This window comes from Charadrius vociferus, unplaced genomic scaffold (assembly GCF_000708025.1).
Source record: "Charadrius vociferus isolate BGI_N301 unplaced genomic scaffold, ASM70802v2 scaffold276, whole genome shotgun sequence".
NCBI lineage: Eukaryota > Metazoa > Chordata > Aves > Charadriiformes > Charadriidae > Charadrius > Charadrius vociferus.
The window spans coordinates 2,797,183-2,809,338 of record NW_009649075.1 but is presented as its reverse complement, the minus strand read 5'-3'; the positions used below and the strand labels follow the sequence as shown (position 1 = coordinate 2,809,338).

The window sequence follows — 12,156 nt, the reverse complement described above, 5'->3', positions numbered from 1 at the left end:
ACAAAGACTAGCTGCTTTGCCCAAGGTCAGCAAATCTGTTGGAGCCAAGTTTTAAGCCTGGGTCTCCTGCAGCCTAGCCCAGAGCCTTAACTATCTGCCTGCTTTTCTTTTCTGTGCTTGGTCTTGCAGTCACTGCATCTCTAATAAGCCGAGCCACTTCAGAGGTTTTATTCTCATTAGAAATCCTATAATAATCCTCCTGCATTTTTATCAGAGCGAGTCATTACCATGAAAAAAACATTGTTAGGAGAATATAGACTTAATCTACTGAAGTTGTTTCTCATATTCATTGCTGCATATGTGATTATTAGCATGAAGGGCAAGAGATAAAGCACAAAGGGAACGATTGAATACTCTTGGAAACACATTAGCGAGGGAAGTCCCAGTGTACACCATAATGAAACCATCCGCCACCACCTCTGCAGAAGGTGGATGCTTTTGGTTAGGGTTTTCTGCTCCTACAGTTTGGTTTTGTGGAAAATCACAGTAGCCATCACTTGACCCAGTTGTTTCATGACACCTTTCTTGTGTTTCCTACTCTTCTTCAACAGCTACAGACAGTGTTGCCCCAATCCTTAAGTGGACTATGGAAACTTTTGTCCCCTTCTTGGCAACGAGGGTGTGAAATTAACTATAAACATCAGACTAGTGCTAGAAGCATGCACTGTGTAAAGAATTTCAGAGACTGCAGTTAGTTATAAGAGACTTAGACGAAAAGTAAAATTACTGAAAAGAAAATCTGTTCTGTTCTACCTCAAACCAGGACAGGGTGTTAGGAATATTCAAGAGTTGTACAAAAGTCTAAGAATAGCTACCAGTAGTCAGACCAAAAGTCTAGCTGGCTCCTATCCCATCTGCAGCAGTGACCCCATGAGAGACTTCTCTAGCTTACTGTCCTGCTCCCACTCATCACAGTTTGCAGAAACTCTCTGGTGTCCTGAAGCAGAGATAATGTCTTTGTACTGACTAGATGTTTATAGATGTTTGTCTTTAATTAACTCATACATACTTTTTTAAACACAAAATTTTAACCTCCACAGCAGACTGCAAAGAGCTCTAATACCTACTGTATGAAAAGCAACTTCATTTTGTTCATTTTAAACTTGCCATCAGCTGGTTTGATTTGCTTCCCCTCAGCTTTTACAACAGAACAAACAGTGAAAAATAATTTCCTACTGATATCTCCATTCCACTCAGTTTGACAGATTTTCATCATATCCTCTCCAAAGTCATCACTTTTCCAAGCACCTTTCCACCTTCTCTCTACCGTTGGCTTTTAGGATGCTCAAAGGGTGGCTCAGTGCCATTGCATAATACTCTGCACTTTGCAAGACAAGGGCATAAGATTTTGAAAGCCTCTAAGTTAAACTTTGTATGGAGCCATTAGAAGGGCAGGCTGGCTCATGATGCGGATGACAGTTCCCCAGGAATGCAGACCTCATACTCTACAGAACCTCCCTTGTCAAACATGATTTCCCTGACTTTGATCAAGAGTCACTGAGACCCCGTCTTGCTTGAATCATCCTCAAAAATGCTCTACAGGTGTTTCTTCTGCCCTCACTCCTCTGCTGCGCCTATTCCTGTTGGATCAGCAGAGGTTTGAAGATTTGAGTTATAACCCTTGAAGGATCAGGCCATCTGGTCTAGCAAACATCCATTTGAATAATCTACAGAACAAAGCCAAAACATTGTCTTTCATGGTTATCGTGTTATAGAATTGGATATTTGCCCACGTGTAATAATCAGTTCAGTAACATAAGTATATGCAAAACAAGTGAACGAACACACAGTAAAGGCACACGCATTTATGAGTGGAAATGTAACAGAATATATCTAATGCCACAGGCATTAAACACTCCAAGAGCTGAAAGATGAGAGTTAAGAGTGGAAATTTAAGACCTAATAAAGAGCAGTGGCAGCTGAATCACACCTAACCAGGAAATCCACCTGACAGCAATTTACCTGAGGAACTGTAGACGCATTATGTTATTTTCTTTTTCTATGTATCTATGCACTTGCATGTTTCTGCACATAAAAAGCCTCCTCTATGAGGCCGAGATATTGAGGCCTGGCAGAACATGCTGGGCTGTTGCTTGAGCCACCACAGTGCATTTCCTGGTTTTCAAAGTCACGCACGGCCTCACGTCGACATGAATTAGGTTTTTAGCCACAGCTGCTATTATCTTTCGGTTTACCGCTAATGATGTGCTTGGCATGTTTATGTATTCTAATACAAGCATCATTTTGGCTTTAACTTAGTGATATAACTGAAGTAATGGCCTGGAGAAGCAAGGTTGTTGCCTCTGCTGTCCTCCTGGAAAAGCACAGGATTTGCCCTCCAACAAATGCTACAGACCTCACATAATTGCCCCCCACACAATACTTGGCAAAAGCATGATCTGGCAGGTGTTGGGCACTAGCACAGCTGAAGAGCAGCACTATAACAAGGAGATGATTTTAATCTTGTCATCTCAGTCTTTTCAAAAGTGAGATAACTTTATTCTATCGATGCTTAGGATGTGAGCCTTCTGCTTATAAAGGAGTCCGTAGCACACGCACAGCAACAATTACACGGACTGCAGCTGTTTGAAGTCCAGCATCCCTGATCCAGTTTCCTATCACTGTCCCATACGCATAAAAATCAAGGAAACATAAAGCTGTCACAGACAGAGTGAAAAACAAGAATTCACACTCATGCAGCCCTTGCAGCGCAGCAGGCAAACAGAAAGGAGCCAAATGAATCCTCTCCTTCCAGGTGGTGTTCTGTCTGCGAAGGTTTCATTTCATAAGCTCTCCTCTTTTTTTTCAGGAGTATGGATGGCAACAACATTGTAGGCACTTGCATTCCAGCTCCCCGTGATTCTGGCTACTTCCCTCTCATAGGCACTTCTTCTGATGCCAAGACACAGACATGGTACTCTGCTCCAATACCAATCCATCATATGCACACTGCCTGTATGACTGATTCCCCCCACTTACAGTCCTACCCCTTCCTGCTGCAGAGGACTCAATGATTTTAAAGGTCTTTTCCAACCTAAAGATCAACATGAGCTAGCAATGTGGGCTCCCAGTCCAGAAGGCCAACCATATCCTGGGCTGCATCAAAAGAAGCATGGCCAGCAGGTCAAGAGAGGTGATTCTGCCCCTCTACTCCACTCTTGTGAGACCCCACCTGGAGTTCTGTGTCCAGCTCTGGAGTCCTCAACATAAGAAGGACATGGACCTGCTGGAGTGAGTTCAGAGGAGGGCCATGAAAATGATTAGAGAGCTGGAGCACCTCTGCTATGAGGTCATGCTGAGAGAGTTAGAGTTGTTCAGCCTGGAGAAGGCTCCAGGGAGACCTTATTGCGGCCTTTCACTGCTTAAAGGGGGTCTACAGGAAAGATGGGGAGGGACTCTTTATCAGACAGTATAGTGATAGGACAAGGGGTAATGACTTTAAACTAAAAGAGGGGAGATTTAGATTAGATATTAGGAAGAAATTCTTTACTGTGAGAGTGGTGAGACACTGGAACAGGTTGCCCAGAGAAGGTGTGGATGCCCCATCCCTGGAGATGTTCAAGGACAGGTTGGATGGGACTTGGAGCAACCTGGTCTGGTGGGAGGTGTCCCTGCCCATGGCAGGGGGGTTGGAACTAGGTGATCTTTAAGGTACCATCCAACTTAGACCATTCTATGATTCTATGAAGTCTCACTTTTGCACCTGAAGGCTAACCCAGAAGATGATCTTTTGTGTCTGGGAAAAATTATGCACACAAACATGTCACCAAAGTGAGGAGCTCTGATGCTGGCATGGTCAATGTGGTGTACAGGGGGAGTTACAGAACCAAGGGAAACTCAGGGAAGTGGAGAGATCACCAGGAGCCTGCAGCCTGTGGGGCAGTGGCTGATGAAACTTGGGCAGGGCAAGAAGCAACGGTGGCCAAGCACCCCCACACCCATAAAAGAAGCCCCTGAGGAGCACTAGTGACCAGGAGTGCCAGGACCAGGGCAGGCAATCAGGTCACAGCATGGCAGCAAGGTCTTGGGAGTCTGGAGAGGTCTTAGTCAACTGGAAGCTAGCAAATGTTGTCCCAATTTTCAATAAGGGTAAGAGGGAAGACCCTAGTAATTACAGGCCTGTCAGTATCACTTCAGTGCCTGGCAAAATTATGGAGTTTTTCTGGGATTTATTGAAAAACACTTGAGAAACAACACAGTCATTGGTCACAGTCAGCACAGGTTCACGCGTAGACAGTCCTGCTTAAACAACTTAATTTCCTTTTATGAGCAGGTCACATATCTAGTTCACCGAGGGAAGCCAGGAGATGTGGTGGTTTTAGATTTTAGCAAAGATTTTGATACTGTCTCTCACAGGATCCTTCTGGACAAAATGTCCAACACACAGCTAGACAAGTCCATAATATGTTGGGTGAGCAATTGGCTCACTATTGGCTCCCTAAACGTCAGGCTCAAAGGCTTATAGTAAATGGGTTTACATCGTGCTGGCAGCCAGTCACCAGTGAGGTTCCCCAGGGCTCAGTTTTAGGGCCAGTGCTCTTTATAATGTTTTTTATAAATGATCTGTAGACAGGAATCGAACGTACATTAAGTTTGCCAATGATACTAAATTATAGGAGGAGCTGTGGACTCCCTCGAGGGTAGAGACGTCTTACAGAGAGACCTGGATAGGCTAGAGAGTTCAGCAATCACCTACCATATGAAAATCCAACAAAAGCAAGTGTCAGATTCTCCACATGGGATGGGGTAATCCTGGTTACACATACAAACTGGGGGATGAGAGGCTGCAGAGCAGCCCCGTGGAAAGAGATCTGGGGGTTTGGGTTGGTGGGAAGTTGAATATGAGTCAGCACTGTGCCCCAGCAGCCAAAAGGGCCAACCGTGTCCTGGGGTGCACCAAGCACAGCGCAGCTGGCCGGTCGAGAGAGGTGATTGTCCTGTTCTACACTGCACTGGTGCTGCCCCACCTCGAGTACTGTGTGTAGTTTTGTTGCCTCAGTATAAGAAGGACATCAGACTATTAAAGGGTGTCCAGAGAAGGGTGACCCAGATCATGAAAGACCTCAAGGGCAAGACTTACAATGGCAGCTGAGATTACTTGGTTTGTTCAGTTTGGAGAAGAGTAGGCTGAGGGGTGACCTTATGGCCGTCTACACCTTCCTCAAGGCGGGGAGCAGAGGCGGAGGTGTTGATCTACTCTGGTCACCAGCGATAGGACATGAGGAAATGGAATGAAGCTGTATCAGGGCAAGTTCAGATGGGACATGGTTGTTGAGGCCCCATCCCTGAAGGTGTTCAAGGCCAGGCTGGACGTGGCCTTGGGCAACCTGGTCTAGTGGGAGGTGTCCCTTCCTATGGCAGGGGGGGTGGAACTCTATGATCTTCAAGGTCCTTTGCAACCTAAACCATTCTATGATTCTGTAATTAGGAAAAGATTCTTCACTGAGAGGGTGGTCAGTCCCCGGAACAGGGGCCCCAAACCTGTTAGAGTTCAAGGAGCACATGGATGATGCTCTTAGTCATATGGTTTAGTTTTAGGTAGTCCTGAGAGGAGCAGGGAGTTGGACTCAATGATGCTTACGGGTCCCTTCCAAGTTGAGATATTCTATGATTCTATATCCTCAGGCTCCCTTTTTAATCAAGCCAGCAATGTCCAGCTGATATTGCTTTGCACTCCATCAGCAACAGTACTGACACTCAACCAGTGGGCAGACATGGGACACAAACACACTGAGTACCAAATACACTTCCTTCACAGATGAGTTCAAGCTGCCTCAGCTGGCAGGAGTACCAAATAAACAAAACAATCTGGCCATAATCTCAGGGATCTCCGTGTCTACGCATTCATTTCGGCCAGTCAGTGTTGTTTGGCTATCCCAATCAAAGAAGTTCTGCACATACTGTAGGGTCTTCCCCCCCCCCTCCAATCAGACTTGCAGAACTATTTTTCTAGCCATGGCAATAATACAGATGGAGTGACGTTTCCCAACACTTTTCTGCAGAGATCAAAACATAAGAAAACAAGTTCTTCTTGCTTCAACTGCAGCACAACTCATATAGTAAACATCATGTTTCCCATCAGACTGCTGACTCTCACCACCTGCCACACACGAGCTGGTTTCCAAAGGCTGAATCCTGAGTCTCAAAGGCTAAATAGTGGCTGTCACTGGGAGGACTGCAGGAAGATGGATGCAGAAATGTGTGCTTTACAGCCCCCATGTCTCTAGCCTGGCTCAATAATATTTCCTGCCACGAGCAACCCTCATTTAGATTGTAATTTCATATGACACATTACCACTATATACAATCAATATATCATAATCACAGAAAGAACAAATGAGAAGATGCAATGGCCATAAATGTCGTGTTCTCGCTAGTGCAGCATTCTTTCTTTCAGACCACAACTGAATATTATTTTAAATTTCCTAAGCAACCAAGTAGCCACAGACCCCCTGGAAAACAGCTCTACATATTCTTAATCCCATTTTCAGTATGTACCATGACTTCCTCCTTAATACATCCATCTGTCTCCTAGACCCTCTTGTCAATCTTTCTCCATTGTTCCCCAAAATTTGAAATTTCATTTTGGTCATAAAGAAAAACCCCACAACCAGGTATGATATGGACCTACAGAGAGAAGGAGCAGTTTTTCCTCTGCAGTCTAGGTCTGCAGCCTCATTTTATTGTGGTGAATGGGAAGTTTGAAGCCCAGATTGCCTGGAAACCAACATCTTTTTTAATGCAAATTAGTCGAGTCATGCTACTTGTTTCCCATTGTTGATCACCATTGAATGTGGTTTCCAAGACAGATAACTTAGTCATTTTCAGTAGTTATTCTGTATCCTCAATTTTAACTTCCAAGTTTTAATACTCTGTCCTGCCTAGTATTTGCAGTAAGAAAACCCTGGCTTTAGTCCTTCAGGTTATTAATGAAAATATCCAATGAAAAGAAACAGTGTGGCAGTCTCCTCATGACCCAAATTTAATCTTGTTGAAAATTCAATAAACTCAAAATTATACTTTCCCTTTGTTTTTCATCCTTCCAGCCAGTTGCTTTACTGCATTATCCTCCACGAACTCACTGCTGCTTACACAAAGAAAAGATTATGATTTCAATTTGATAACATTTTACATGGCAAACGCACAAAGGAAACTCAACACGAAGGGGAAAAGGAATGAACAGTCAATAGCTTTTCTGCAGAAGGAGGCATAACACAATATAAAAATTCCCCACAAAGATCCAAATGTATCACATCTCTTACATCCTGTGCACTCTAAAAGCAACCTCTGAGTTACTGACAGCATCAGCAAAAGAGTCCCATTTAATTAGTCCAATGAAGGATTAGATCTTACCTTTTCTCCTTTCTCTCCTCTGCCATAGGCTCTGCCCTAGAAATGAAAGAATAGGGGAAAAGGTACATTTGATAGCAAGGATGTCAAACAACACTAAAAATATATATTTCATGTTTTCCTTGTTATATATCTGAACTATATCTATCCATATATATCACACATATATATATATATAGACACACAAGTTACAGGACAGCTACTATAGGGAAAGTAATTTTCTTTGGGCATAATTCCCTGATAATAATTCAGTGACAAATTAAAACAGAAGACCTATCCCTAATTCTCTTACTGCAGCCAGGAAAACATCTTATTTTCTATTCAGGGCAGAGTCTGATATTACACTTTCAAAACCAAAGATGCCAACAACCCTATTAGAATGAATTTTACACAGGGTTAAAGAATTTCTCGCCTAAAAACTCAGTCTGGCATTTGCATTAATTGCAGCTGGGGAAAGTTGTATCTTGGTCATCTGAAAGTAAAAGAGTTGAGACAGATTTGCATCTTCCTTGTGTTCAGTCGCCTTATACTGTCCCCACTGGATGTACAGCTGTGCTGTAATCAAGTACACCCAAGTTACATGTTTTAATTAGAAGGCAAATACTAAGTCATTATCAGCTGTATTCAGGGATGAACCCACCCACCCCCACCCCGAAATGCCACTGGTTGCCAGAAAGATCATCTTTCCCCTGGGATGAAGGCCTAGCAGAGGGAACATATTCAACAGGGCACACTGACATTGTGAGCAAATTCTCACCATAAAGGAGAAAACAACTACTTATATTTCCATCTTCTTAGGTAAACTCATTCTGGTATTTCATACTTACTGATTCTCCTTTTTCTCCTCTGAGTCCAGGAAGCCCTTGGCTGCCACTTTCTCCCTTGAAAAAGAAAAGGTGTTAATACCACTGAGTTAATTCATTCCTCTCTTGACAGGCATCGAAATAACAGATGATATATCCTCTGACGCCTCCATGTTGGACTCATTTGTGAAGTGTACCACATTAGTGTTTGCATTTTGTGGTCAGCTTTCCATTGCTTTGATTTTTTGGGAAGCACTGCAACAAGGGTTTGACTGAGATTGTGGACAACTCTGGTCCCACCAGTCTCTACTGCCAAGATTTCAGCTCCTGCCATAAGGACTGGGTGTACCTCATTGCATTTATACTGACTTGAATGTCCAAGTTTTCAGACTGATTTTATATTCTATTTTTCAAATGGAAATACTGCTAGAAGCCTTGAGGGTGCACTGGCAAGGTAGAGAACTCTCTCTTGTGAAGTACTTCAAAAGTCCTTGTTTTCTATTAAGCCAGAAAGGACTTGGAAAGGTGGTTTGCATAAGACCTAGAGGGTACACATCTAAAATACAGAAAAAAATAAACTTGACAAGATTTTAGAGTTATTTTGAAAAAAATCAAACCCCATTGTTTTCATTCACACTAAATTTTCATGATCAGCTAATTCCTCCCTTCCCTTGCAGAACTGTGCAACACACGCACAGAGTAGCCCTCCTTGCTTGCTCCAGTGGAAGAGAAAGAAAGCAACACAGAAAAAAGAGTTGAAAACATACAAATTATGATGGGTAGAGGAATGAAAACTGGAGAAGTGAATACATATGGAAGAAAAGAAAAAAAATGGTCAATCAAACCAACAAAACAAAACTTTTTCTTCACTTGTCTCCTAAAAAGGGCAGGGATGAAATGGATAAAGAATCAAAGAAGATTGATGGGGTTGGACTAGATGACCTCCAGAGGTTCCTTCCAAACCTGACCATTCTGTGATTCTGTGAAGATGCATCATTTCATAAATATTCATCAGATACAGAACTAAAAGTGGTGCCAAAACCAAGTGCAGGAAAAATACTTGCAAATCATTTTCACATACTGCTCTGCAGTCACAAAACTGGAAGAAGGACCAGCTAAGGATGCACTCATTACTAAAACTAGTTTAAGGCTCTGTGCAGTGCTGCCAGCAGTTCCTTCAATTCCTCTAGCACCAGGAGCTGCTGGAGAGCAGATGGCTCTGCCCACACACCTCTATCTGCCTTCTGCCCAATTCTCACCCAAAAGGTATATACCAGAAATATGCTGTGCTGAGCTCCCCATCTATCACTAACAAATACAACACCCTCACCTGTTTGTACCTTCCCATCGTCTTTTGCTTGTAGGGAATTTAGGCACTTTGGACTTCAGTGTAGACATGGCATCAAGCGGAAAAAGTCTCAGACCTGGAGCAGGACCTTCTAGTACCACTGCAGCAATAAGTTCAATGAACCCCATACTCCCCAAATGGACCACAGTAGGATTTAATTTTGTGGGTCTGTTCAATTTGTCCTAATCTATACTCCCAAAAATGTGCTTAGCTGCACCAGACACTGAACCATTTGTTGGGATCGTGCTTTCTTTGCCTCAGATGAAGACAGGCTTTTGAAAGCACAGGAAATATGGAAGTTTCTTTCTTTAACCTTTATCAATTTTTTTTTGCCAAAAGAAAGAAACCTCACAGAGCAAGTAACGTATGCAAAAACAATGTCACAGACAATTCAAGTAGGCTGTGGCAAAATTTGTAAAAGTTTTCACGCAACCATCTCTTCTAAGTCACTTAAAGTACATCAAAACTCCTTTCTAATTTGGAGGAAAAAAAAATACATCCCACTAGAGCACGTCTAACTCACTGGACTTCACAAGCTTCCCAAAGGCATGTAAGCAATGTCATTTCTATGTTGTGGACAAAAGCAGATCTCACAGAAAAGTGATTTTCTCTAAACTCAGATTGTGCTGAAAGAGAGCAGAAGCCTGTTGACCATCAGCCCAGTGCCCCAACCAGCCAGCCTGGCTGCCTGCAAACAACACAGCATGCAGAGCGAGTACAGAAAGAAAGTAAATTAGACTGGTCTGTCTTGAGCATCTTAAATTTGTCAGTGGGACCCAGCTTCAGGCACATTAGCCAATTCTTCCAAAGCTATTTCCTGCCTCACTCTTCCCCAATATCATCCTTTACTGTATCTCCTTCCAAAACATGTACACTGTGTCTCCATGTGTTATCCTCAGTTCGGCAGCACGGATGATTGAGGCAGAGTTGCTCATCTCTGAGGGATTTTTTCTCTTTTTCTAGTAACTGCAAGTGTCCCTGTTTTGCCCTGCATTTGGAGGCCTAAATTAGAGAGGAACAGAAAATCATTATCTTCCTACACCGGTCACACTCTTCAAATATTTCCATTGCTCAGATGGTACCATACGAAAAGCCTGTCCAAACCTCCTCCCCTAAAAGAAGGAACGTGCTATGGGTGCTCAGGATAGCAGAGCTTGAACATCAGTCTCTCCAACTCAGATAGACAACAGCCACATTCACTTCACTTAACAGACCCCCAAACTGACCATTTTTTAAAGGAAAATAGAAAGAACCACATAACTTGTATTCCTTCTTTGCATAAGGAGTAAAAAAAGCCAACAGCTACTACTGGTCTAGGGGAAACAAAACAAAACTAGCAAAAAAACCCAAACAGTGTCATAGCTTAGAGAAGGTGCTTCACAGTCCTCCTGCCCTTGTCAACCTCTCCCTGTTTTGGGGCAAAGGCGGGTCTTTTGTTTTTTTAACACTGACCTCTCTCCCTATTAGTATCTCCTGGTGGGGCTTCTTTCTCAGGTGACTGCCACCAGCTGTGTGCTGTGTTTGTGGTACAGCTGAACCAGCTGCTTTCCTGGGTTCTTATATGGCCATATAGTCTCTCCCAGGGCATTTCTCACTATCAGCCTGTAAAATATTTTTGGGTAATGCTCAAGTACTTGCAACCTTCCTAAATATCCCTCGGGCCCAAGTTATTTAGGGGTAGATATCAGCTTTGCGTTTCATCCTAAATAAGAGAGGCTCAGTAGTGATGATGCCTATGAAGATGATGATTAATTTTGACTCAGAGTCCTGATGTCACTTTGTTTCCACCTTTTTCTGATAATTTATTTCCTTATTAATTTGTTCAGTCCCACATCTCTCTTTACTCAATGAATGCTTGGTCTTTTCTTGTGCTGTACCTGCTTGTTAGCCTGTTCTAATCAAACCGGAGTATAGTTGAGACCTTATGATTATTTTTTTAGTGTTTCTTGAAGCCCCAACTCTTGGATTCAAGTAACAAATGGAAAAATATTCATTACCTTAACAAATCTTTACAGTCTTCCTCATTACACAACAACAAATCTTTGAAACACAACCCTGGCACCTTAGAAATGAGAAGCCACGTTGAATGATCCTGAAACATATTATGGACACTTACAACTACTTAATGTGGAAGCCACTCATATTGTTCGTGGGGTCTTAGTCTTTCCTTAATAAAGTACCAGGTGATATTGAGGAGTTGCAAATAGCATTCACTTTCTTCCCCAATGGCCAGCATTGTAGCCTGGGTAGCTTGGTAATGTCACGGAGAGAGGTATTCGTTCCTGTACATAGAGCAGGGACTGTGACAAGCTGGTCCTTGGCAATAGCAATGCAAGAACTGCTGCCACGGGTGGTATATGTTATTTAATCACATCTTTGCAAGTCAGGAGCAAAATCTATTACTTGCCTTATTTAGCAGATAGAGAAGCTAAGTCATTTGTCGCAAATCATCCCACTTGTACCAAATTGTTTTCAGAGATTTCAGATTTAAATGTCATCGTCCCCAGCTCCCTGAGACTGTAACACAGTCCTGTCCTGGCTGTATACAAGTCTCAGACCACTACAGCCAGGGAAAAGTCACACACATCTGCAGAGCTCTTCAGCAACCCACCTGCAGGAGCAGGACAGCCGTTTCAGGGTCTGTTACAGAAAACC

General features: G+C 43.0%; 1 protein-coding gene across 1 annotated transcript in view; it reads right to left on the bottom strand.

Annotated features, from left to right (window-relative positions):
- COL22A1 (collagen, type XXII, alpha 1) overlaps positions 1–12,156 on the bottom strand; it is a 219,796-nt gene that overhangs the window by 126,672 nt on the left and 80,968 nt on the right. The window contains exons 10-11 of the mRNA XM_009888174.1: positions 8,178–8,231; positions 7,354–7,389 (exon numbers count right to left, since the gene is read on the bottom strand). Coding sequence (XP_009886476.1) covers positions 7,354–7,389; positions 8,178–8,231 — 90 coding nt within the window. The remainder of the gene's footprint in view (positions 1–7,353; positions 7,390–8,177; positions 8,232–12,156) is intronic.